The sequence below is a fragment of the Gorilla gorilla genome, chromosome 9 (genome assembly GCF_029281585.2).
Source record: "Gorilla gorilla gorilla isolate KB3781 chromosome 9, NHGRI_mGorGor1-v2.1_pri, whole genome shotgun sequence".
Lineage (NCBI taxonomy): Eukaryota > Metazoa > Chordata > Mammalia > Primates > Hominidae > Gorilla > Gorilla gorilla.
In genome coordinates this window covers 78,036,618-78,064,005 of record NC_073233.2, presented here as the reverse complement: position 1 = coordinate 78,064,005, position 27,388 = coordinate 78,036,618, and the positions used below count along the sequence as shown (strand labels likewise).

General features: G+C 54.6%; 1 protein-coding gene across 4 annotated transcripts in view; it reads right to left on the bottom strand.

Annotated features, from left to right (window-relative positions):
* Positions 1 to 27,388, bottom strand: part of ANO1 (anoctamin 1) — a 110,086-nt gene that overhangs the window by 72,617 nt on the left and 10,081 nt on the right. For 2 of the 4 annotated variants that reach the window (XM_055356007.2, XM_055356006.2), the window contains exons 3-8: positions 12,305 to 12,403; positions 11,320 to 11,471; positions 9,682 to 9,736; positions 7,073 to 7,124; positions 4,286 to 4,351; positions 3,715 to 3,770 (exon numbers count right to left, since the gene is read on the bottom strand). In XM_055356007.2, the coding sequence (XP_055211982.1) occupies positions 3,715 to 3,770; positions 4,286 to 4,351; positions 7,073 to 7,124; positions 9,682 to 9,736; positions 11,320 to 11,471; positions 12,305 to 12,403 (480 nt within the window). The remainder of the gene's footprint in view (positions 1 to 3,714; positions 3,771 to 4,285; positions 4,352 to 7,072; positions 7,125 to 9,681; positions 9,737 to 11,319; positions 11,472 to 12,304; positions 12,404 to 27,388) is intronic. The other 2 variants (XM_055356009.2, XM_055356010.2) reach the window with 1 other exon arrangement.

The following is a 27,388-nucleotide window of genomic DNA, read 5'->3' as shown; positions in this document are numbered from 1 at the left end:
CCACCACCACACCCGGCTAATTTTTGTATTTTTAGTAGAGACGGGGTTTCACCACGTTGGTCAGGCTGGTCTCAAACTCCTGACCTCAAGTGATCCGCTCGCCTCGGCCTCCCAAAGTGCTGCGATTACAGGTGTGAGCCACTGCGCCTGGCCTGGCCAATGGGTTTTAAGAATATCCAGGCAGACAAAGCTATGGGGCTCCTGGGGGTCTGTCCAGTGCCCTCTCCCCTCACCAGCAACTTCCATGACCCCTTCTAACCCCTGCCAGGTGGGGACGACTTGACCACACACTCAAGCAAGCAACCCAATGCAGGTGGTCTTGGAACGAAGACACTCTGAGAGCAGTTTAACCAATTTCCTCCTAAGTCTTCAGGGGATCCTCACCCACCCAAGCCTGACTCCTTTTAGTGTTTCCCAGTTTCTTTCCATGGATGAGACAGCCACGCGATCCCAGCAGCACCTCATTTATATGGAGGTCCCTATGCTGGTGACCTCGTTAGTCAGGAAGAAAGCCAAAAGGCCGCCAAGTAGCCAACATAAATATCAAAGTCCTTTCAGTACAGGTGATACACTCTGATTCCAGGAGACTTCCTCAGGGTCTCGGTTGGAGCATGTGACTCTTACCCACACACAACTCTATCAGGTTGTTATCCGCCTCCCGAGTTCAAGCAATTCTCCTGCCTCAGCCTCCCAAGTAGCTGGGATTACAGGCATGTGCCACCACGCCCAGCTAATTTTTGTATTTTTAGTAGAGATGAGGTTTCGCCACGTTGGTCAGGCTGGTTTCAACCTCCTGACCTCAGGTGATCTACCTGTCTTGGCCTCCCAAAGTGCTGTGATTGCAGGCGTGAGCCACCGTGCCCAACCGACCAGATATTCTTGAGGAATGAATGAATGAATGAATGCAGTAAGCACAGGATTGGAAGGGGGTAGGATGCAGGACAGCTTCATGGGGAGGAAGATGGAAGCAAAAATATAAAGCCAGAACTACACTGCATGCAGTGAGAGCCTCACCATGGCCACCGAGGCCAGCCTGAACTTCCCTGCAGTCAGTGTTCTGGGTAAGGACATGGCTGCACGCAGCTCAGGCCAGAACCAGTCATCTCCCCAAATGCTTAAACATCAGCTTTGGTACTTAGCAGCACGGGCGCCCTTCAGTCATATGGAAAATCTGTGGCTGTAAACTTCCATATTCCCTAAGGATACCTGCCACCCACAGCCCAGGGCTTCCGAGCTCCACTCCTTCTGGGCTGTGCACCCCTGGGCAAGTGGTCTGAGCTCCTCCAGCCTGTTTCTCCATCTTTAAGGTGGGAACAGATCCCACATGGCTGCATAAGGCACGATGAAGATTTTGAAAGAGGAGATTGTCTGCATGGATCTTGGAGATGCTTCTTGTGAGGCTGGCTCTCTGACAATAAATAGATCCAGCTGATGAGGGAGTTTTGCGCCAGTCAATTTAAACTGTTGACAGTCAATCCCTAAGACAAATGCAGTAGTGGCTGCCAAGAAGAGGGATGCATTTGGCCTCCGTGACGGGACGAGGTGGGGACACAGCGAGGCACTGGAGTTGCAGAGTGTCACTAGGGACGGCTTTTGGCCCCAGCTCCTCCACAGGGGCTCCACAGGCAAGTTACTAAGCCTTTCTGAGTCTCTGTGTCTGCACAGGTTATATGAGGTACAGTTCCTTCTAAACAGAGGGCTCTGCACACAGTAGGTGCTCAGATACGTTCATTTCTCCCCTTTCCCTTTTAAGACTTAAAGGGCTAACTCAAAACAGGCAGGGAGGGCCGGAAACATTTTGGCTTCGGTGCCTCAGCCTCTCAGCAGGGATTACCTGCTTAAAGGTCAATCAGGAGCATGGATGTAGCTCTAGGCTGCCTTCTTGGGATCATGGGCTGTGCCAGGCAGGGCTGTCTTCCTGGCGCCCAGCCGGAGCCTACACAGGGTGGGGCAGAACAACCAGACCGGCTGGGTCCTCTGGAGGAAAGCCTGACAGAATGGAGGAGTGGGCTCCTCCAGACTCAGGGCTTCAGGGCAGGAACCCGGAGCCACTGCCCTGGTCTAGGGGCCTGAACTCTGCCCTTGAAACCTCCCCAGACAGCAGGTCGCTGGCCGAGGCAAACTGACTCAATCCAATCCAAATCAATACCACATTTATTGAGCACTTATTAAGTGCTGAGTGCTGGGGCTTCCTTGAGATGACACACATAACTAAAGGTGGTCAGACGGTGGTGTCTTTGCAGGACAGGGATCATCTGAGGCCCAGAGAAGGGAGGAAGAAGCCAGTAGTCCTGGGGAGGAAGGCAACAGGCAGGCGTGGTGTGGGTGCTTCTGTCCGCCTGGGGTGGGGTGGGGCGGGGAAGAGTACCGTAGCAGAAGGAACAGCATGTGTGAATGCACGAAGGGAGGAAGCGGGGCTGCTCAACCACCCCAATCCCCGGACCTACAGTGAGCAGGAGGCCCTGACAGGGAGGTGACGAGGTGACGGGCAGCAGATCTGCCTAGACTCCTTCCCTTGGGGTCAGACGTCTGGAGAAGACACCCCTGAACCGCCCTGCGGGATCCCTGCACCTTAAGTTTGTCTAATCCAGTGTTTCTTCCTCAAGAAGAGAAGAATTAGGCCAGGTGCAGTGGCTCACGCCTGTAATCCCAGCACTTTGGGAGGCTGAGGTGGGTGGATCACTTGAGGTCAGGAGTTCGAGACCAGCCTGGCTAACATGGTGAAACCCCATGTCTACTAACAATACAAAAAATTAGCTGGGTGTAGTGGTGCACGCCTGAAGTCCCAGCTACTTGGGAGGCTGAGGCTGGAGAATTGCTTGAACCCAAGGGGTGGAGGTTGCAGTAAGCCGAGATCATGCCATTGCACTCCAGCCTGGATGACAGAGTGAGACTGTCTTGTTTCAAAAAAAAAAAAAAAAAAGAAAAGAAAAGAGGAGTTAGGACAAGTTATGATTCCTGACCCACAGATGGGGACACTGAGGCTCAGTGAGATAAGGGGCTGACTCCACCACTTAAGGCGGAGGAGCAGGTAAGTGGCCGGGACTGGAATCTGGGTCTCCTTAGTCCCAGGCCTGTCCCTTCTCTCCCGCTTCTTGGCTCCTGGCCTTTGCACATTTGCAAAGTGTCAGAGCTCCTCTGTCTGGGATTCCCACACTGCTCAGGCCCGGAGGCCCATTCCCAGTGCCCTGCTGAACTTGAGTCCCTGTTTCCATGGAGACAACAAGAAGACAATCTTCTCTCTCTCTCCACCCCAAGTCAGCCACGGACATGGGCTATATTTGTCAAAGGGATACCAGTGGGATCTGGAGATTCAGTTCAGGAAGCCGGCCACTTGCTCTGCAGAAATAGACACATACAGAGCCCTGGTCATTCTGCCAGAGCCCCAGGCCAGCTGGGGGTAGGGGAGCCCGGGCCAGGGAAGACATTCTGTGGACCCGCTGGCTACGAGGTTCAGAGGAAGTCGAGGCAGGAGCAGCTGCCACCCGTGCCCCCGTTTTGGTGGGATTGTTTTGCAAGAAAAGATGGCCCTGTGTGTAACTTCTTGGCCCCCACCCGGGGAATAGGGAAGGCCTGTGTACAGTTGACATTTACAGCGAGAGCCAAGCAGGAAGCTGTGACCACAAGATAATTGCAGCTCCCTGGGGGGTGTGGCCCGGCGGGATTTGGGGAGTCAAATGACGCAGAGATAAATCGTGTGTCAAGGTTACTTACATCGTGCAGTGGGTATGCAGCCGCGTACACACCATTGGCCAGCAGGCTCGTGATGCCTTAAAAACAGAGGCAGAGAGAAGGTTATGGGGCAGGCAGGTCTCCCGCTTCCCATTGTAAAGTCACAGCGGTCACAGGGCCATCTCAGCCACCAAGAGCTTCTCAAAATGAAACGAACCTGACTACGCAGAGCCCGGCCACCTCTGGGGTTTCTTCCCCAGGAATGACAGGGCGCAGCTGGGTTATTGATCTATCAACTAGGAGATGACGAAACACATGCTCGATTGGCAGAATTAGGAAGACACAGAGAAAACCCCAAGAGGCGGCTCCGTCTCAGAGGCAGGTGGTGTGAGTGGACCGTGGCTTCACTGTCACCCCAAGCCTCCGATTCACCGGCTCCCCCCACCTGTCCGAGGGCAAGCCTGCAGATGGGGAAGGTGGATTGTAAGTGGTTAGAGAAGCTGAATCATGAGGAAATATATGGATGGAAAAATTGATGGTGTCAGAAAACACACATACAATTTGGAATTAGATTTTAGGTTGATTGGGAAAGCCGGAGGAGGCCCACACTTACCATACTTCCCACATTTCCGCCTTTTACTTAGAAGGGCGGAGTCCTTCTTTCTTCCCTCGCCTTGCCCTGTTTATACATTGGCTATTAGTGAGGTGGAAGGGCCTGACAGGATCAAAGCTACATTTGGGGCAGCAAGCGTCGGTGGCCAGTGATTCTGGCGGACTCACAGCCGTCCAGTGCTCCTGGAGGCAGTGGAATGCTGGTGGGGCCCCTTTTTACATGGCCCCCAGGGCCTGCACTGGGCACATTATAAAAACACCATGCCTGTGTGTCCTAACAGGTGCGCATGCGGGCGCCCAGCCCCAGGAGACTGCAAGAGAGGACGGGAGAGCCAGGGCCATGTGTGGGGAAGGGTTTCCTGGAAATCGGATCTTGCTCCAAACACATCGTGGGGGCCCAGCCGGGCAGGGGTGTTTCCATGGGACCCTTTGCTGCTCATGGAACCCCCTGCTTGGCTGAAGAGGCTTCCTAGGCAGTAAGAGGGTTAAGTTTTTCACAGCAGCCTGGGAGGACCACCCTCTGAGACTCCACCTGATAGCGGTGGGAAAATGACCTCCCGAAATCCCCTTGAAAATGGGCCATCTCTGTGGTCAGTGACCTGGAATGGTCAGGGGACTAAGGGATGCTTAGAAATCAAAACCAGAGGAAGGGGCTTAAGCCATACGTGTGAGTGAAAAGTTTGTCTGCAATAGAAAGTGAACATGGGGGCCGGGCACGGTGGCTCACGCTTGTAATCCCAGCACTTTGGGAGGCTGAGGCAGGTGGATCACGAGGTCAAGAGATCAAGACTATCCTGGCTAACACAGTGAAACCCCGTCTCTACTAAAAATACAAACAATTAGCCAGGCATGGTGGTGGGCACCTGTAGTCCCAGCTACTCGGGAGGCTGAGGCAGGAGAATTGCTTGAACCCAGGAGGCAGAGGTTGCAGTGAGTTGAGATTGTGCCACTGCACTCCAGCCTGGGTGACAGAGCAACACTCTGTCTAAAAAAAAAAAAAAAAAAAAAAGAAAGTGAACATGGGCCCTGAGCCAGGCTTGCTGGCCTCCTTCTTGTTGCTGGAATGCTGCTAACCTGGTGCTGTCTGCTGCAGGGCCTTTGCACGCGCCACTCCCTCCATCTGGAAGGCCTTCTTTCATCACAGTTCCTAAATCCCCCAGCTAGCCCCACCCTGCTCATCCTGCAAGACTATGGGACACAACTTGGCAGGTGACGGGAATCCTCCACACTTGAGGATGAATTTAGAGGTGGGTCGACTCTCAGACAAGGTGCCATGGTGAAGCAGGGCTGAAGAGGAGGACCCGCATCTATCTGTCCCGTCACCAGGTGCAGGGAACCAGCCCCGCCACAAAACCGGTGGGAACACAGAGACCCTGTGTCCCCAGGGACCACCCGAGCAGAGAGTCAGCCTGGGCCATGCAGCCCGAAGACGCTGGACTTCTATTGCAACCATACACATTTCTACTGGAAGGAACGCTGCAGGGACCCAGGGGGGAAACTGAGGTCCAAGACCTGGCCCTGGGACCAGAACCACGCCTCCTCCTTACCTCTAGTGACCTTTCCAAGGCTGTGCCCTGGCAGCGGTGACCTAGAGGAGCAATTTCAAAAACCCAAACTCCCGACGTCACCTTCCTTTCCGCCTGACCTCACTGCAGTCGTGTGGACTAGGGCTTGGCCGTTCTAGAGGATCTCAGTCCTTTTGACCCTGGATGGGACTCCTCCACACTCCCCTTGCCTTAGGACATGGACTTAGAGACTTCAGGCCTGCAAGGGTATCCCTGTGAGTGAACACAGGCCATATGGTCGGGGGCCAAGCAGCCACCAGAGCTGTCGAGGGTTCGTCTTCTCTCTGTCTCCCGGGCCTGATCTCAGGAATTCCAGTTCCGAGCCCTTGACTCCCACTGCTCTCCATTTTACTTCCCACGGCATTCCTGCCACCACGGGAAGCCAAGGCAGCAAGATGGTCCCTCCTGTATGCACAGACTCCAGCTCTCACCAGACCTGCTGTGTCCCCCGGGAGCCATGGCCTCATCCTTTCAGAGGCTTCTACAGAGTGATGGATGCTACCCTATGGCACGGCTCTCAGCAGGGCATAAGACAGCTCAAGAAGGAGGGGAGGAAAGGCTGGAAATGGCATTCCTTTGCTCTGCAATGTTCTGGCTTTCACAAACTGCCTGCAGCTGTGGGCAAGGGACCCACTGTGGGGGATGGTTCCCAGCTACACAATTTAATCGGGAAGATTTTATGTCTATGGCTTAAGGGGTTCTGGAAACTGGTACCCAGAGAGCCTGGTCAGGATGGTTTTGTGGCAGCTTCCAGAATTAGGCTGTCTGTACCTGGTGGTGCCTGGTCAGGGGGCACTGCTTTCAGCAAGCTCCGGTGTGCTTTTAAGGGTCCGGAACAGCCACACGGAGATGCCCCCCCGCTGGAACCCCGATTACTTCCCACTGGACCGTGAGGGTCAAGAGAGGGCCAGGAATCTCCCGGTCACCCCTAACACTGGTCTGTTTCCAGCCTGGATTTACCACCTCTGCAGGGAGAGCCTGTCCACACGCTCACAAACCCCTCAGGCCAAAGTGAAGGATACATTTGTGTTTAAAAGTGCTGGGCCATAAAACTGCCCTGCACACTCCTAACCCAGCCCTCCTGTCTGGAACTGTTACACAGGCTTAAATCAAAACCCTCTTAAACACCCCAAGCCGGCTGCCTGCCTCCCACAGAGATGACTCGGAGGTGAGATTCCCATTTGGAAACCAACGCTGATCTCAAGCCCCCAAAACGTGCTTACCCATGCTGTACTTGGCCTTGGTACACGTTGTTCTCTTCAAGATCTCATAGACCTATTGCAGAGACAAGAAGGAGGGGTGAGCAGTTACTTAAGGCACCTCCCACGAGCAGGAACAGTCTGCTGTGGCTGGAGAGGACCTGGTCACACGTTACCCATGAAGACCTCCTTGGTGTTATCTTCCAAGGAAAGACAATGGCCTTTATTCAGGGAGGGTTGACCCAGCTCCGGATTCTCAACACTGTCAAAGGCTTGAGCTTCTCAGGGAGAAACAGGTGCACCTGCAGTTCCCATCTTTCACCTCCCAACGTGGGAGTCATGGCAGTTGGCCCCGGAAAAGCACTGCCGTGCCCTCCTGGGCCTAGTGCTGGTTTCCTGTGTCACAGCTGTGCCACGTACCCTGCCTGGTGGGTTTACAGTCCCCTCATGCTGAGAGCTGAGTTGGAACAGCACCACTCTGGGACACAGCCCTGAATGTTCTAGGACTCTGGGGGATCAGGGGTGGTGGTGGTGGGGCGGGCCTTGGGATCCATTCCCCACGGTGGCAGGAGGCGGCCATCATTGGGCTCTGGGTTCCTGGTGCCTGGGCAGAGCCCTGCTGAAGGGATCCCCCGCCGGCTGCCTGCCTCTTGACTAGTGACGTGTTTTGTTTGGTGGCCTCAGCAGCTCCGGCTCGGGAGTCTGTCTGCCTGGAACCTGGCGCCAGCTCTGCCATTTGCAGCTGTGTGATTTTGGACCAGCGACATCACCACCCCCGGCCTCAGTTTTTCCATCTGTAAACTGGGGTGAGAAGAACTGGCCGTGCTATGCAGACATGCATTTCAGAGCATGCCAATTCTGCCTCCACTCTCTCAGGCAAGGCCAGCATCCTTCCAGTTCCCCCTGGCCCAGGCCATCTGACCGCTTCCCCCCTGCCTCCACTGGACCCACCTGTCCCAACAACCCCGCCCCCTGGCTGCCTCTCTCACTTTCCAAACCCACTCCTGCAGCCACAGGGCCTCCGCCCTGGCTGTTCCTTTTCCCAGAAGCACTTGTCCCCTTCAGATTGGAATAGGTCCAGGGTCCCCTTAACAACCAGGCCCTGAAGCCACCACCCTCCTGGTGGCTCTGTCTTCTAGCTCAGCTTGCCTCTCCCCACCTGCCGGATTATAAATGTCCTCAGTGCCTCTTTTCTCCCACCCAGCAGGTGCCCAATACATCCCTGCTGAATGAAGGAAGGAATCGCCCACTCAGCTGTTCTCAATGGCTCCCTCCCCATCATCCCTCAGATCTAATCGGTTCTGACCTTGCTGATTCTCCTGTAACCACCTCCTCCCTTCCACATGCAGTTATGGCCCATGTTTATGACCACTGCCACGAGCCCTCATCCACCAGTCATCTACCCTCCCACAGCTGGCCACTGGCAGTGATCCTTCTAGAACAGATCTCACTACATCCTCAACCTAGCTCCACAACCTTCTATGGCTCCCCAGCGCCCACAGACCAAAGGTCTAAAATCCAAGACCAGCATAGTGGGCCTCTCCCTATCGAGTACTGCTGTTCTCTGACTCCTATCCACTTGCACACTGGACCACCCCAATGCCAGGACAGAGTGAATGGTGTGGAGGAGAGGAGTGGGGAAGGGCTGTCAGTTCTCCACGCCTTTGCCTAGAACCTCAGCCAACCCTGCAGGCTGTTGGATTTTGATGACTATTAGGCCCGACTAACCAAGGCCAAAGCTATGAATTATCAGTTTCTTTGGAGCATGTTGGCCATTTAGAAACTGGCCTCCAGGGTCTCTGGGAGAGAGATGCCCTTCTCCCTGCCCCAGATCTGTCCCAGCAGTGGCTCAGAACCCCCCGTGCTGGTACGACCTGCACCGCCCTCCTGCTGGCTGCCTGCCAGTCTCAGGTGGTGGTGATGAGGAGTAGTTGTCTGGACAAGGTCACCCTGACTGTCTCCTCCCAGCCCTCTGTCTCTGCCCAGCCAGGCTGGGCTTTCTGGGCAGGGAATAGAGAATAACAGCGAAAGTTTGGCTGCCAGGTTAATTTCTTGTTTAGATAGAAGTTGGGTCCTGAGCCATGCACAGCCCCAGCTTGGCTGGTGGACAGGTTGGATAAACATGAAGCCAGTGCCTTGAATAGGGCAGGGTGGCCTGGTCAGATTTCAAACCTCAGTTGGCTCCTCTGGCAAAGGCCTGGAAAGAGATCTCAACCTACGCGCCTTTGCCTCCACCACCCCCTCCCTCCTGCCCACACCTGCCTGCCCCAAAAGCCCCGAATCGTGGCCTGATGGTCAGGCACGCACAATCCCACCACGAGGAGGCTCTGAGACATGTGCTGGGAGCTGCACAGATCCAGAAACACCGACCTTTGAAATCACTCCAGGGGTCTGGCTTCCCTCCTGCTTTCCCAAGCTCTGTGCTGATTCCCTTCCTCTGAGCTGCCCCTGCCTGGGGCACGACCATCCCCTGGGCCCCTCGTTGCCCTCTCCCTTTCATTATTCTAATTATTTCTGTCACAGACAATTAGAGCCGGCTTCCACCGGGAGGAGTTTCACCAAAATGAAATTATCATTTGGATCCCCAGGGCCACCTTGCTGGTGAGCCGTTTCCAGGCGTGTGCGATACTTACAATCGTGCTCCGGGTTTTGCTGTCGAAAAAGGAATCCTTATCAGACAAGTCAAATCTGTGGAAATATCGGGAAGGAAACAAGACACAGTTCACCAGAGCTGGCAGTTCTCTGGGTTTCAAGGCCCTGGGAAACCACACTGTCCCCATTAGCCGTGACCGTGAAATGGACAGAACTCTGTCCGCATGCCAGGTATGACCCGTCCGCCCCTGGGCATTTGGAACAGACTGTTTCACTGCCCCCGCACCTGGGCGAGGCCTGAGACCCACATAGGTGGGAAGTGACCTAGGAGGCGAGTACGGTCAGACCACCCTCCAGCCCCCCACCCCCCACAGCCCCCCAGAAGATCCCTGCTTCCTTTTGATGACATCCTCAGTGGGCAGTTTTGAAAGCCTCTGTTTCAACAAGGCGGGGGACAGGGGCAGTATCACCACCACCATCAGACAGCTCCAACCTTGAAAACAATCTCCCTGTATTTCCAATGGTTTGGGTCCTGATGGGCTGCATAGGGATGGCCCGAGGCTTCCTGAGGGTGGAGGGGCATCTTGGGAACACACTCCCTGCTCTCCCTGCTCTCCAAGGCACTTCGGGGAGAGCTGGGGAGGGTGGCTGGGGCAGTTTCCACCTCCATGGAGCCTGGAGATGAGCCTAGCCCTGTCCAGGCAGCAGGGCTGACAGAGTCGACCCAGGGCAGAGACAAGGGAGGTCGGTGGGGGTCCTGGAAGGAGGGCGGTTTCCTCTAATGCCCCAAGCCCCTGTTCTGGAGCTGGAGGAGAGGGCTGGGCTTGGGGGTTGCTTCCTTCTCTCTGGTGGCATGTCCTGCCCCCTCTAGGAATCAGGACCTGGTAAATGCATCCAGTGATGCTCATGGCTCCACCCCTACTACATTTATAAGCAAGGACCCCTGTGAGCTGAGGCACCTGTTCATCCTCCCTGTCTGCTCTTCCATGCTCCCGATCCTGTGAGGCCAGCACTGTCCAGGAGCCCTCCTGCCCCCCAGAGCTTCCATCCAAAGTCCCTCTGGGTTCCCACGACTCAAGCTTTCTATTCCCACCTCTGCTCACACTCCAGCTCCGCCCATTGAGGCCAGCAGAAGCCTTGCAGTCGCTGCTGACCCAGGTGGCTACGCCCCACTGCCCCTCGGGAGGAGGGAAGTTTCCGGAATAGACGTGGCCCTGCCAGGCAAGCCAGCTGGCGGTGAGTCCCTGGGGCTTCAGGCCTCCTGCCTGGGGATGCTTTTCAATTTCTGCCACAAGGAGTGAGACTTACTGGGGCTCAAGGCTGCCTGGGCTGCAGGAGGCCTGGTTGGCCAGACCCTGGAGGGGGATGGGGTGGCGGGGCGGGGGTGCGGAGCGGGTGGGAAGGCATGTCTAGACCACTGCTTTGGGGTCCTCACTCAGGCCAAAGAAGTTTTTCCTGTGTCACCAAGCAGAACAAGATGCTGTGTCCCCCTAACTCCTCAGTTAACAGTGATCTTAGAAATCATTTCCACGGCCTCTTCTGGGCTCAGCAACCACAAAGCTCTTACAAGAACACGCTCTTCTTTGGGGGACAGATAATCAATCTGCATTTCTCATGCTAGAAGGTTAAATCTCCACACACAGGACCCTTTGGGGAGCAGGCTGGGGGTCCCCACTTACAGATGCTGCTTCTCCCGGGAGAAGGGATAGGAGAGTCTCTTCATGGTCTGGGGCCTGTGCTCAGCCACTTTGGGCTGGATGGGATCTGTGATTTTCTGGAGCACAGAGTTGATTTTTTTCAGGAGGCCACGGGTCTCATTAATGTGGTACATCTGCAGATAAGACAAGGGACCGGGGAGCCGCGTCACCCTGCTGGACCATGATCCGTGGAATCTGTTCTCGGATGGTCAGAGAACCATCCCACCCCATGCAACGGGGCGTCCTGAGAGCAGAGCACCTGGGTGGGCCAGAATGCACCGCCCCACCCCGCCCACGCCGTGAAAGCCCAGAGTTTCAGGAGCGCCCAGCCAAAAGCACAATTACAATGCATTCCAGAGAACTTCCCCCCTAAACTTTACTTTTGCTTCAGAAGAGGTAATCCAAGTGGTCTCTGAGGACGCGAGAAGCAGGAGGCTGATTTACTACCTAGCCCGGCTTCACCCGTCCGCCTGCCAGAGTAAATACCGACTCCAAGCTAAGCTTCTGGGAACACACTGTCAAACTGCTTTTTAGATACAAAGTTTTCACAGATTAAAAAGAAAAATCCCAGTAAGCCAGAAAATGTAATTAAAATGAATCTGATAAATTAGCTGAGATGCCACAAACACGAAAGCACCACGGCCCGAACTGTAACTGTGTCTGCAAGTACAGTAAATTCCCCGGGGGCCTAGAGGTGAGCTTTTCTGCCTGCACCATCTCTTGGTGGGGTTTGGTCTGGGGTCTCTAAAGACCACCCAGGGTTGGGTCATATTCACCACAGTCAGGACCCCGGAGCCTGGGGGCCTTGTCACATCGAGCCACATGATCCTCGCAGGGGTAGCCGTGAAGCCCACTGGGTTTTTTAAAATAAAACTCAGGGCCTCGAGGTAGGCATGTTTCACCGCCAGGCGTCCAAGTGACCTCTAGACTTGGCGATTCATTTCGGAGCAGGACCATCAACACCAACCTTCTTCGTCGGCATCTTCAGTTTCAGAAACTCGGCCTCTCTGCACAGCACATTCCAGGGGGCATGGATTTTCACAAACCCGACTCCGTGGATTTTCGTCTGGAGAGAGAAGGAAAGTTCTGGGTTGAGGGGGGGTGCATCTCTGTGGAAAACCACCTTGATCTTCAGAGGCCACCACAATTTATTGAGCAGCTACTGTGCATGGCTGCTTTTACCGTGGCCTCATTCCACGTTGACAACACTTTGAGGCAAAGCTAGAATTCCCTTTTAGCAGAAGGTGGGAGGAAGTGCAGGGGGCTGTGGGAGCTCCCCCAGGTCATACGGGAAACTTTAAGAGCCAGGAGGGTCTAGAGGAGGATCCCCGGTGGGTATAGACTCCAAAACACCAGGGAAGTTTTCAGGAGGGTTTAGCCAAGGGCCCCCAAAGCAGGCTAGGCCACAAAAGAGGACCTTTCAGGAAGCAGAGCCCAGGCCCCTCGGCCTCCACCTGGAATCACTCAGGGACCTGTGGGTCCCTGAGCAGTGCCGAGGAGGGGACGACTGAAGATGGTCCCCCCTCTGGGCATCTTCCCCTGTGGGTCAGGGCCACACCTCTGCCTGCTCCAGGTCCACTTCCCGGGTTCCCTTGTATCTGCACTGACTTCATCCTGAAGAGAATGGGCAGCCTGGTGCACGGGCTCGAAGGCGGGCCCGAGTTCAAGTCCAGTGCCCTCCCTAAACAGCTGCAAGCTTGGCCGAGTCACCTCTCTCTGGTCCTCAATGGCAACAGTGAATAGCAGAGAGTCACCGAGCACTGGCTGGCGAGGATGCGGCACCAGCTAGGGGCTTCATGAGAACCGACTCCATCAACCTTCATGGCCAGCTTGATGAGAAAGGCCCCCTTTACAGATGGGAACACTGAGGCTGGGGGAGATGAAGTCACCACAGCCTACAGTCTTGCTGCCAGCAGGGTGGAGCTGTGCTCAAACACAGGCAGCACTGCCCTGACTCCCCACTCTTAATCGGGAATCAGATGCAAAGATGGCCCCAGCGTCTCTAGCTTTCCCTCTCCCCTCTGGATTTCGCGTTTAATAGAGTCCCTTTAGCAAATGAGCAGCATCTTTGCAGCCACAACGTATTTCCCCATCAAAGACACATGTCACATCAGTCGGCCTTCCTGTCACCCTGAGACCACGCAGCTGCCCAGGGTGCTGACGCAACGAGAAGGGAAACAGTGCCGAGTCTCCCTGAGCCAGAGCTGCCTAAAGGCAGTGGGGGCCTTGGTCCCCCGGGGCTTGGGGGTCAGACAGAGGCTTCCAGACTGAGGTCTCATCCACCTCTCCTTTCCACAATTCTGAGACTTAAAGGAAGGGATGGGAAGTCTTGGCAAAAAGGCAGACGGGAGGAAGAGCGAGTGCCGGCCGGGACCTCATCCATCTCCTCCGGGTGCAGAGCGACCAGGTGCAGGCTTAGGGCCTGACCTGGGTTCTGGACCCCTTGAATGTCTGACACAAGTACATAGGTTCATTGTAGCTTGCTGACAAAAAGCAATGAAGTCAAAGTCACTTGGGGATGAGTTTTTTTTTTGTTTGTTTGTTTTTAATCATTTTTTGTTCTTTTTTGAGATGGAATCTCACTCTTGTTTCCCAGGCTGGAATGCAGTGGCGTGTTCTCAGCTCACTGCAACCTCCACCTCCTGAGTTCAAGCGATTCTCCTACCTCAGCCTCCTGAGTAGCTGGGATTACAGGCATGCACCACCACGCGTAGCTAATTTCTGTATTTTTAGTAGAGACGGGGTTTCACCATGTTGGCCAGGCTGATCTGGAACTCCTGACCTCAGGCGATCTGCCTGCCTCGGCCTCCCAAAGTGTACTTGGGGATGAGTTTTAAGAAAACAAAATCTGAAGTGGGTCAAGTCAATGTACCCAGCGAGAGCCTCAGTGGAAGCCTGTGAACGCGACGGTCCCAGGGACCTGGGCGAAGTTTTCAGGTCCAGCAGAGAGAGTTAAAGGTGGGGCCCCAGCACCTCAGGTGACCCACTGAGGAAGGGAGACCCTCCTTGACACCCCAGCTTCATCCCATGCTTCTTCCTGATCCGACAGAAAAGCAAAGGCAATGGGGTGAATCCTGTCTCATCACTCCTCCTGAAGCCCACCGTGGTCGCTTATGCTGATGGTGAGGCCCCCGGCTGCGTCCACGAGGCCTGCCCTATGCCATCCTCCCCCCAGCACCACCGCTCAGGCCTCCTCTGTGCTGCCTTGCTGCCCACGGAAGGCTCAGAGCAGCTGCTTTGCACATATTTATGGAATGAACGAACGAAGGGCAATAATACGGTAATAGTAATAGTAATGTTGACAGAGGCTGACATCCACTCAATGTCAGTTCCCTGCTGCGTGCATTCCATGCATATCAACTCATTTTATCCTCACTGAAAGCCTGTGAGGCAGGTCCTGTCATCATGCTCATTTCACAGCTGGGGAAACTGAGGCCCTGAGGTGTGTGCCATGCTGGCCATTGTGGGATCCTCCTGCAGCTTCTGTAACACGTGACCCCAAAGTGGGTGTTCATTCTCCTTCAGCTCTGGAGGCCTGAAGTCCACAGTCAAAGTGTCTCCAGGGCCATGCTCCCTCCGAAGGCCCTAGGAGAGGATCCTTCCTGCCTCTCCCAGCTTCCGGGGGCTCCAGGCGTCCCCTGGCTGTGGCCACATCGCTCCAGCTGCCGGCTCCTTGATGGCATGGCCTCCTCTCCTCGCTGGGTCTCAAATTTCCTTCTGCCATTCTCTGCTATTGGATTTATGGCCCACCTTAAATCCAGGATGATCTCATCCAGAGATGTTTAACTTCATTCCCTCTGTGAAGACCCTTCTTCCAAACAAGGCCACGTTCGCAGGCTCCAGGAGCATGTGGATCGGGGGCCACCGCTCAGCCTCTGCTCCCACCCTGAAGCTGCAGGTTGCGGTCCTGCAGGGCTTTGTGCAGGGGCCTGTCCCAGTGGTTAGGGGAGCTTTGCAGAAGCATGGACCCAGGAGCGGGGGCCTGAGGCTGCTTCAGGGAGACAGCAGGACTAGGCTGCCCCAGGCACGGTGACTGGAGAATGTGCGGTGTGGGGACCCTTGTGGGGGAGCCCAGGGCTGAAGGACATAAGGTGTGGGTTTGGGCTCCCTCTGAGAACTGATGATCTCATCGTGAACTGGAGGAGGCAGTGCCAGGAGCTCCGGCAAGATGAGCCCAGATCCTTCTGTGGCCCTCGAGGGGCAGATTGAGTGGGCACTGTGCTTAGAGGCCTGGGACGGCGTGGCCTGGGCTGGAATCCTGCCCTGCCCCTGTGTGGTTTCCACAGAGTGACTTAATCTCTCTGAGCCTACATTTCCTCATCGCAAACTGGGTATTACAAGACCTGTTTCCCAGCAGGGGAGCCTCTGGTGCTCTTGGCAGCCCTGGTCCAGCTGAGCCCCTGCCTGTGTAAGCACAGACTCCTTCGGCCAAGAAGCTTGAAGCCACCTCCTCAGTGCTGGGGAGCCACGGAGGGCACTGAGGCTGGAGAGGTGGAGGTCTTCCATCCTGGTGACCCACAGGAACAGCACTGACTTCATGGGGCACCTCTGAGTCAGGAGAAAAGACAGCCCACGTGTGGGAGAGCCTGTCTTTTCCTGTTGCAGACACAGATTTATTTCTGGGCTCTGCTCACTCACACGCAAAGACCCAAAATATATTCCTCTGAGTCCATGAGGATTTCTGCACGGTGGTCAAGGAGCCGGTGCCTGCTGCTGGCCTCCCTGGGAAAACAAGCACCCCCGTTTACATGAGCAACAGGGTCTCTCCCAGGGAAACATCTGGTGAGATTCGGGAAAGCGGTCATGAGACCAGTTCGGCAAAAACACATGTGGGATGTTTTAAAGCATGGTGCCCGGGCTGACCACAGCCTGTCCCCAACAGGAAGACACTGGGAGTGACAGCCGTGTCCCCTTCGCCCCCAGCCAGCGCCCTGAGGAGTGCATTCTGCCCTGACTCTTGGCCCTCAAGCTGGGGTCTTTGAGGTTCATGAACCTACTTGGTCGAGAGCCACGGCCGTGGGGGTGGTGAGGCCCCATCTGGCCAGACCATGGGACTCTGCAAGGGGACAGAGTCAGCCCCCCAGATAGCCCCCAACCAGAGGGGGCAGAAGATGCTGACCTTAGCACAGTGACTAACTATGCAGGCGGAAACCTCCCTCTGAACCCAGTCCAGAAGAACTCTGACCTTCCTGGAATTGCTTCTGACATTTTCGTTTCAGAAGGAAGAAGAAAATCACAAACAGAAAGGAGAAGTGAGTCCCCATGGCGGATACACAGTGGGCAGGAATGCTGACGGTCCCTGCTACAGTCCCCGTGGCCCAAGGGCCTAGACCCTCAGTCCACGCGGTGGCCCTGTGTGCTTCTATCATCCAATCATGGCCACGGATGGGACTCCCTGCAGCTGGAGCGTGGGCTCGAAATTGCTAGAAGATTTGAAGGTTTGCACCCCTAAAGATCAGACCTGGGTGGTTTTCAGGTTGCCCTTGGCTTCCTAGGGGGTGAGCTTCCTTCCTCACCTACCCTGGTCCTCACAGGCCGCTTCATACCCTGGAGGGCATTGTTCACTATGGATGTCCGGCCCTCAGTCATGGCGTCGGGGTGCTGGAGGGCTGAAGCCTGAAGGTCAGAGTGCTACTGAGAGGGGCCTCCCCACACAGCACCTCCCGTGTCAGGCAGGAACCATGGGGTGTGTGTGCCGTGCATAGCAGGCCAGGCACCTCCCGTATAGGGCAGGAACCACGCGTGTGTGCTGTGCACAGCAGTCCAGGCCACTGGGTGCAGGGGAAAGCCCAGGAGCCTCATCGTTGGTGGGGTTTGGGCCCGAAGGCCCTCGAGCACCCACAGAACACCTGGACAAATCCCCATTTCCCTGTTTGCAGCTTCCTCAGCTCCCAAGGAGGAAAACACCCAGCCCTGCGGGGAGCCGTGTGGCCCCATTAGGAAGGCACAGGCCTCTTCTGACCCTGTCTGTCCACGAGTATGCGGGGCTGCTGTGGTCTAATCCTCCTGCCGTCGGACTCGGGGGCAGACACCAGGAGCCTTGGCGGGTGCCCCAAGGGGTTCACATTCTCTGTCATAAATAGGCTTTTGGGGCATGTGATGCACAGTGCCACATCCCTGGTCAGCCCTTCATGACCAGGTGAGTTTTCAGCAGCCCTGGCATCTGCCTGCCTCTCCCCGTTGGCACCAGCTTCCAGCACAGATAGGAGCTGGCACACTGGGTCTGAAACCAGGCTTATCTGTTTAGCTGACTGATGTATCCCTAGGACGGGGAACAGCAGTGGCCACAGAGCAGAGGCTCAATGATATCCACCAAGTGAGGGAGAAGGCAGAGGGAAGGCACCCGACTTTATAAAGCGCCTACTCTGTGCCAGCCTAGGACAGCCCCGGCTTTCAGACTCCCATCCGCCTTCTCTCCAACCTTTTGGTAGCTATGGATGTGTCCACTTCAGTAAATATGGACGAGGGGGCAGGGAAGGCCCAGAGCCCCTTGTCCCAGGCCCACGAACAGTAGATGTGGAGGAATCTCAGCCTGACCTTGACCCTGCAATGCTCACTCCTACCCTCCACCCGCATGGCTCCAGAGGGCACGCGGGCAAGACGGGAGATGCTCTCAGTCCCTGGGCAGGGGTCTGCCTGGAGAGGTCATTGCCCGTGCCTGGTATTTCCCACGCCACAGTTACTGCTGATCACGTCCACACTGCATAGGAAGACCTGGCTCCCTATAGCAGGGACGCCACTATGAAGCACAGTTGAGGGATTGCCTCTGGAGCAAGCACACATCCCCCATTATCCTGACGCAGTCTCCAGACTCAAGTCTCAGGCGAGCTGAGGACCCAAGGAATGCAGCCGTGGGTGGATCAGGCGCCACTGCTCTTCCCCGAGCATGGGGCAGGGACTGGGCTGTGGACATCTTTAATCCCAGCCCTTGCCACGGGGTCTGGCCCTAGGCCTGCTCAGAGATGTCTTGTTAAAGAAATAAATGATAGGTAAGTCAGCAGAAATATCATTTCACATTCCTGCTTCTGTTGAAGGTGGTAGATTACTCAGATCAACCCTCCCAGGATACATAGTAAAGAATGCACCACAGGAAAAGAAACAAGAAATTCAATGACCTGAAACAGGGGTCCCCAACCTTTTTAGCACCAGGGAGGACTGGTATTGTGGAAGTCAATTTTTCCACAGGACAATGTTGGGGTTTCAGGATGGTTTCAGGATGAAACTGTTACACCCCTTGATTATTATTATTATTATTATTTTTTTTTGAGACAGAGTCCCACTCTGTCACCCAGGCTGAAGTGCGGTGGCGTAATCTTGGCTGACTGCAATCTCCGCCTCCCAGGTTCCAGCAATTCTCCCGCCTCAGCCTCCCAAGTAGCTGGGACTACAGGCAAGTGCCACCATGCCCAACTAATTTTTGTATTTTTAGTAGAGACGGGGTTTCACTATGTTGGCCAGGCTGGTCTCGAAGTCCTGACCTCAGGTGATCCTCCCACCTCAGCCTCCCAAAGTGGTGGGATTACAGGCGTGAGCCACCGCTCCCGGCCGAAACTGTTCCACCTCTGATCATCAGGCATTAGATTCTCACAAGCAGCACACAATCTAGATCCCTCGCATGCACTGTTCATAACAGGGTTTGGGCTCCCAGTGAGAATGTCATGTCGCTGCTGATCTGACAGGAGGCGGAGCTCAGGAAGGAATGCTCTCTGGCCCACCACTCACCTCCTGCTGGGGGGCCTGGTTCCTAAAAGGCCACGGACCGATACGGGTGCCCAGCAGAGGAGGAGGAGAGAAAGGGAAGGAAAAGGAGGACTGGAACCCACCCTGAGAAGCTCTGGCCCCTACAGCCATGGCGCCTGTGAAGACCTGGGCACCTCAGACTGTGGCTTTGGTTCAAGGTGGCTCTCGTCTATAACGCTGCAAACCTTTCTGGACAAGGTCATCTTTATCCCAGGCTTTGGGAAACCCCACAGATTATAAAAGGTCAATGACTAGCAGACAAGAGAACCAGACCCACCCCCACCAGGACAAGAGACAGCCCCGGGAGGAGAACCAGCTGAAGTGACCGAGATAGAAATCGGCCCACTCAGCTTGGGATTAGCAAAGGATGAGCTGGGTAATAAATCAGCTATGCTTACCTCGTTTAAAGACATAAACCTCAAGATAGAAAAGAACTGCAGAGGACAGGAAACTATTAAAACATGACATAGCTGACTTGGAAAAGAACCAAATAGAACTCCTAGAAATAAAAAAGATCATAAAAAGAGTTAAAAACTCAACAGACATGTTGGGAAATGCTCAACCCCTCCAAAGACAAGAAGGCACATGGGGCTGGTGCAAGAAGATGCTGGTGAGGGGCTCCGGCGGGGGTGAGGGGCTCCGGCGGGGGCGAGGGGAGCCCTGATTTGCAGCATCTGCCAATTCCCATGGTGTAAATACCCCACTGTGGCCTATTTCAAGCCAGCAACGGGTAACAACCAGCTTGCAGAATTCCAGAAGGACATGACTCCAGCACACCATGGGCCTGGACACAGATGAGGACCTCAGAACTATAGCCAGAATGGCAAAGATTTCACCCCAGCAGCCTGGGATGCCCTGTGGCAGAGCTGTGCAATGATGGTCTTGGGGTCACTTTAAAAACATGAATTTTTAAAAAGGTCCAGAATGAATTTTCTTTCCCTTTCTTTCTTTCTTTCTTTTTTCTTTCTTTCTTTCTTTCTTTTCTTTCTTTCTTTTCCTTCTTTCTTTCTTTCCTTTCTTTCTTTCTTTCTTTCTTTCTTTCTTTCTTTCTTTCTTTTTCTTTCTTTCTTTCCTTCCTTTCTTCTTTCTTTCTTTCCCCCCTTCCTTCCTTCCTTCCTTCCTTCCTTCCTTCCTTCCTTCCTTCCTTTCTCTTTCTTTCTTTCCTCTCTCTCTCTCTCTTTCTTTTTTGAGACAGTCTCATTTTGTCACCCAGGCTGAAGTGTGGTGGCACGATCTTGGCTCACTGCAACCTCCGCCTCCTGGGTTCAAGCAATTCTCTTGCTTCAGCCTCCTGAGTAGCTCGGACTACAGGCGCCAGCCACCACGCCCGGCTAATTTTTGTATTTTTAGTACAGATGGGGTTTCGCTATGTGGCCAAGCTGGTCTTGAACTCCTGACCTCAGGTGATCCACCCACCTCAGCCTCCCAAAGTGCTGGGATTACAGGTGTGAGCCATGGCACCCAGCCCAGAATTCACTTTAAAAGAAATATGTTTCCATGAAACCAAGACAAGCCAAAAGAAAATCAGGCCATGATAAAAGTCATCCAATCTGTTTTGCGCCTCAGCTGAAGACTGGGGAGGCATAAAATCTTTAGGGACCAAAGAAGTCTGTAACAGTGGAATGAAGAGCAGAGAAATAGCTTCATGAATAGATCAGAGGTTCCTAACGTCCCATCGTGCAAGAGGCCCATTCTTCCTCCCCTGGGGGAGAACGGGGACTGCAAGTTTTAGTGCAGTCTCTGGATGAGGTTAGGGGCCAGGTTCAAAGGCCAGATGTGCCACTCTCAGTTCAGGATTGAATTTCTGCCCCACCTACTCATGGTTCTGGTAGGAAGCCCACACGGGGTGGGGAACTGACAAGTCTCATGAGCATGTTTATTGCTTTTATTTGTGCTGAGGAGCTGGGATTAGGCCCGAGACTCCTCAAATTCCAGGCCCCCACCCCCGATTCTCAAATCTGTGAGGGACTCTCCCCAGCCCCTGCCAGTGCCCAGGGCCCTGTGGACAATGAATGCAGCCCCAGGACTGCCTCCCACACCTGCCCACATCCACAAGGCCTCCATGGGAAATGGCAAGAAATGGATGCCCTTCCCTGTCCTGAGGCCATGGCAACCCTGCCACCACCCTCCCTGGTCACCTGGTGGCTGGGGGCGGGGTCTCCACATGCAGGGAGACCCTTCTCTTCCAAGGGGGACTTGCGGTTCCCCTCTGGCAGGAGCAGGGCCAGGCCCTGGGAGTGGTGAGGAGTGGGCTCTGCCCCAGGCCTGTGGGTAAGGGGCGTTTACAGCCAACGCCGGCCAGCTCTGTCCCTCTGTGGGTTCGAGGATTAACTCTCTTAACCCTCACCCACCACTCCACAAGGAAGGTCACACTATCACCTCCATTTTACAGATGGGGACGTTGAGACCCAGAGAGGTGAAGCCACTTGCCCAGGGTTGCTCAGCCAGGAAGTTTGAGCTGGCTCCACATCCGCATACTGGGCTCTCAGAGGGGCTGGGTGGGGTCTGAACCCGCACTCGGAGCCCCGAGGTTGCGTCTGCACCACCCTTGCATCCAGCCATGGGCTTTGTCTGAAAGCAGCCCTTCTCCCATGGAGTCCGCCCTCACTTGCTTTTCAAAAGCAGCATCCATGAAGATGGCGAACAGATGCTGCTGCGGGGACAGCCCCACCCACTACGGGGACGCATGTGGAGAACCAGCGGCGAGCCAGCAGGGTACAGACTTGAGCCCTGGGCAGCGACATGAAAGCAAACAGACTTTTATAGGGTTCCAGTGTCCACGGCCTTCTCAGGATCTACCAAAGCCTGGGTCAGGTTCAACATCAGGGCAGTGTGGGCCTCAGCCGCCCCCCAGCACACACAGCCAAGAGTTTAGTGTGTGGCGTTCTCCGCAATGACCCCATGGACATAAATAATGTCCAGCAGGCTTTGAGGCTGGACTTCAAAAAGGCTAATGGGTCTTAGTTGCAAGAAAACATGTTGGCCATGATCTTCTTTTGTCCCTTTAATGGGAACCCTGGAAGCTGACCCCATGGCTGTCAAAGGGAGGGAGAGAGAAGGGGAGGGAGAGGGAAAGAGATGGAGACAGAGAGGGAGGGAGAAGGAGAGAGAGAGGGAGAGAGAGAGAAAGTGAGAGGGGGTAGAGTGAAAAAGAGGGAGGTGGGAAGAGAGAGAGAGATAGAGAGGAGAAGAAAGAGAGGAGAGAGAGAAGAGAGAAAGGGAATGATAGAGAGGGAGAGGAGACAGAAGGGAGAGAGAGACAGAGAGAGGAAAAGAGAAAGAAGGACAGAGAGACAGAGGGAGAGAGACAGAGAGAAGTGAGAGAGAGAGATAGAGAGGTAGAGATGAATAAGAGGTGAGGAGGAGGACAGAGAGAAAGGGAGATCGAGAGGGAGAGAGAGAAGGAGGGAGAGAGAGAAGGAGGGCCCTGCCTCAGGGCCCTTCTCTTTTCCTGCCCTTTCCTGCCCTGCAGTGCTGTCCTGGGGTCTCTGGGCCCCTCCTGTAAACCCACTTTGAAGGCCGCCCTGTGGATCTGAGTGCCCATGCCTTCTTGACCCACCCCTGGGTCTCTCTTTGGGACATGGCTCCGACCTCCACAGGCTCTTGGCTCTCTGGAGCCAGCCCTGGGGTCTGGGTCTGGGGTCACCCTTGGGGTACCACACAGTGCTCCAGGGGCTCATGTGGATACTGGGGGTCTTGCTCTGGGGAGGCCTCTCCTGGCTTGTGCAAAAGGCCCTTCCCACACTCCTCACACCTCAAAGCATGGTCTGGGAAGGACCAGAGCCTCAGCCACCCCAGGTGCTGGGTCCCCCAGACCAGCTGAGCCAGAGCCTGCATTTTGACAAGACCCCCAGGAGTTCCTGTGTGCATCCTGGGCCCTGCAGCAAGGCAGACCAGGCCAAAGCTGGAAGCTGTCACTCCCCCAGACCTTCTGGCCTGCCCTGGCCCTCAGCCATGACCCTGCCCCATGCTGCTACCCGCGTGCTCCAGCCTGCCCCATCCAAGGCAGCCAACTCCAGGATTACCTGCCCAGTGCAGCATCTCAGCTACTGGAGTGGGCTGAATGGTGTCCCCTACAAAGATATGTTCAAGTCCTAACTCCTGGCACCTATCGATGTGATCTCACTTGGAAACAGGGTCTTTGCAGATGTAATCGAGTTAAGATAAAGTCGTAGGGGTGGACCCCAAATAGAGTGACTGGTGTCCTTACAAGAAGAAGACACACAACAGAGACACACAACAGAGAGGGCCGAGTGACCACAGAGGCTGAGATTAGAGTGATGCGGCCACTAGCCAAGGAACACCTGGAGACCCAGGAGGTGGGAAAGGCAGGAAGGATCCTCCCCTGGAGTCTTAGAGGGAGCGAGGCCCTGCTGGGACCTTGATTGTGCACTTCTCACCTCCAAAGCTACGACAGCATCCATCTGTGTTGTTTTAAGCCCCCAGCCTGTGGCCCTTTGTTATGGCAGGTGCAGGGCATGACATAGCTGTTATCTGATCTCCAAGAACTGGCCCTGTTGTGCACTCAGCCAAGCCCATCTGCCAGGTTGTCACAAGATGTCTCGACACAATGAACCTCCCGACTCAGTGAGGAGGCACGCACGGGGCATAGGGGTTGCTCACCCCTGTGTGGGGCTCGCAGCACACTTTGCCCAGAGTGACACAGTGTGTCCCACCCACCGGCGCCCCAGGAACAAAGGCCATGTCACACCTGCACAGCCAGTGGCCTCCATGACTGCTGCACAGTCCTGGCCACAGCAGATGGTCCCAGAGGTGGCTGGCACCCCTCAGGGGACCCTCTTGCTCATCTGTCCCCCTTTCTCTCCCTCCAGGTCCTCTTCTCCCTCTGCCTCCTCATCCAGCCTTCAGTGCAGGGATTCTCAACTGGGGGCGGTTTTGCCCCCCACGTACACTGGCAATGTCTGGGGACATTTCTGGTTTGTTTTCACAACTTGGGGAGGGAGGTGCTACTGGCCAGGTAGAGGCCAGGGATGCTGTTAAATATCACCTGCTTCAAAGCAACCAGTCATAATTTTGGGGGTGGGTGTCATAGACAGTGTGAGAATCTGATAGACTCTGTGGATTTTTCTCCCCAGGAAAGCTCACATAAGCCCTGAATTTTGCTTCCAGTTGGGTAAGATTGTGCAACTGGACTCTCTTGGAGGTGATCTTATTTTCAAAATTGCAAACCCTTTGCTCGTTGTCATCTGAGCACCCTTCCGGGAAAGGTTCATTCCCAAGAGTGCCTCTTCCCCCTGAAATGAACACAGCAGCAGCTCTGTCTGCTAACCACGCTGGCAGGGGCCCACACACACCTCAGACGCTGCGTGTGCCCAAGCAGCCTTTTAATAGATTCTGGCTCTGCCCCTCTCCAGGAGAACAGGCTGCCCAAACCATGGCTCCTTCCAACAGCCCTAGGGGCTGGTGCAGCTCAGATGAGAGCTCTGGGGTTTCCAGGAAGCCTTCATAAAACAGCTTATGATTTGAGAGGCTCCAGCAGGGATGTGGGAACATCTCAACTTCAGCCCTTTGAAAACTTGAATGGACGTGTCTACCCCCCAATCACGGTTTCATCTTAAACACGGCCAGATCAACAGCTGAAAAGCCTCTTTTAGCCCTCGAGCCAAGTTACCAGTGAAAAGTTGGGGTCATTTCACTGGTTAAAAACTAGATCATTTTGGTGACAGTAACCAATGTCCTTATGTTTTGCTTTTTAGCTCAAAGTCATGATAGAGAATATAAAATATTTAAAAAGATATTTATGAGATAGTATTTAATGAGACTTGGAAAGGGTCTTTTCTCGTCTTTCTTGCTGCTTCAGTATGAACAATAATATATAACACAATATCAGCCAAGCATCTGCCACAGGCCAGACTCTGAATTAAGTACTTTGCAAAGGTTACTTATGATAACTCAGTGATGCAAATACTCTTGCTATCTCCATTTTACAAATGGGGAAACTGAGGCCTAGCTTTTCCATCAGGATAAGTGGAGGGTCTGGGATCTGGCAGAAGTCAGTCAGAATTACTAGACCCCAGAAGTTCCTGTTGAGCGTAAGATCTCAAAGTTGTAGTCAGGAAAGAATGATGGGGATGGAGTGTAAAATCCCCTGGGGACTGGCCAGGCGCAGTGGCTCACACCTGTAATCCCAGCACTTTGGGAGGCCAAGGCGGGCGGACCATGAGGTCAGGAGATCGAGACCATCCTGGCTAACACAGTGAAACCCTGTCTCTACTAAAAATACAAAAAATTAGCCGGGCGTGATGGCGGGCGCCTGTAGTCCTGCTGAGGCAGGAGAATGGCGTGAACTCGGGAGGCGGAGCTTGCAGTGAGCCGAGATCGTGCCACTGCACTCTGGCCTGGGCGACAGAGCGAGATTCCGCCTCAAAAAAAAAAAAAAAAAAAAAACCCTGGGGAACAGATGAGACACAAGGACCATGAAGCTCAAAATCCAGCTCTCTCGGCCTCAGCTCCCAGAGAGTGGCTTCGGCCGCCAAGCTTCCCTGATGGAGCTGATTCCTTCCTCCAGTTCTAGGTTGACATGCTGAAACAAACCCTGTATAGTAGCTACATTGTTCTGAAAGCCACAGGGCTGGAGGGCAGGACCATGCGAAAACCCAGCAGGAATCCACTGCTCGCCTGTTCCAAGTGTCTAAGACAAAGTCGGGCAGGACACTGTTCCCTGGCAGCTGCCCCCAAAGGCAGGGAGAAAGTCTCTGAATACTTGTCAGGATCAAACTTTGCTTCCTGATCATCAAAACTTGTAAGGCTCCTCACCTGCCCTCAAAACTCCAGACGGACCCATCTGGGTGGTTGAACTCACAATCTCCTGCCGGGTGGCCAGACCTCAGGAAGGTGAAAGGAGACCCAGACAGATGCCCCAGCTTCAACAAGACCCTTTGACTCACTAGGCCAAGGTCCAGGGAGGCCCCATGGAGCACGTTCCATTGTTTTCAAGGAAAGTCATATCTACTTGTCACAAAACAGAGGCGTTTCCACTCCAGGTTCCCTAATTAACCTGCTTTTTGGTCTAAATACTCCGAGGACATTCTTATCACTGGACCAAAAGCATTTAAGGACATGGTGGTGCCTGTGGATGAAATTTCAAACCAAAGCCAACGTTCATTTTCAACATCCACTGGGGACTCCATGGTTTCTAAGTTAACCTGCCAGCAACTTTTTCTGTTTTCGATGTATTTTAGAGACTTTGTCGATTCTTGGGCAATCTGCACAGTGATGGCTCTGTAGGCTGGGGCCCTTCACCCAATATTCATGGAAGGAAGGGTTCCCGTGCACAGAGAGGTTAAGATGACAGCCAGAGAGCACACAGCAGCCAGCAGAGCCGCTGAAGGAAGCACCGCTGTGCCAGGGCTGCTAAAGTCATTCTCTCTGCACACAGCTGCACCCTCGGCCCCACAGCAGCCAGGCATGTGAGGGGGGTCGACCTTTTGTTCTCTCTCGAAATCTTTCTTCTAGGAAGATTCGTAGGCTTTGCTAGGGAGCAGGGCTTCAGAGCACAGTGTTACAGAGCCACGGACTTCAGAGCACCAACGACTCCCAGGGCTCAGCTGGACCCACTCCTCACTCTACAGACGAGAAACTGAGGCCCAGAGAAGGGCCGACCCCATCCAGGAAGACTCCCAGGAGAGCTTTGTCCTCCCTCCCTGATTGGCAAATCTTCCCAGGAAAGGAGCTGACCAGAAGCAGGCGATGCTTTGACTCTGAAGGTCGTGGCTGTGAAGGCCAGACCCTCTCCCAGAGCAGACATGGCCAGAGGAGCAGGTCGGGGCTCCCTAACTCTGTTCAAAAGCAATTTCTACCCCACCTTAACAAGAACGGTGTTTTTGTCTGCTGCCCTGTCTTCTTCTTCTTCTTCTTCTTTTTTTTTTTTTTTGAGGCAGAGTCTCACTCTGTCGCCAGGCTGGCGTGCAGTGGCGTGATGTCCGCTCACCGCAACCTCCGCCTCCTGGGTTCAAGTTATTTTCCTGCCTCAGCCTCCCGAGTAGGGGGGCCACAGACATGTGCCACCACGCCCAGCTAATTTTTGTATTTTTAGTACAGATGGGGTTTCACCATGTTGGCCAGGATGGCCTCGATCTCTTGACCTCGTGATCCACCCCCCCCCCCCCTCAGCCTCCCAGAGTGCTGGGATTACAGGTGTGAGCCACCGCGTCTGGCCCGTCTGCCCCTTCTTTAAGAACAGCTTAAAGCTAAAACAAGATACCGGCCTCGCACCCTCTGACTATGGAAGCAGCTGCCCCCCCACTGCCCCCCACGCAGCCCACCCCCACAAACAGCTCGCAGTGAGATA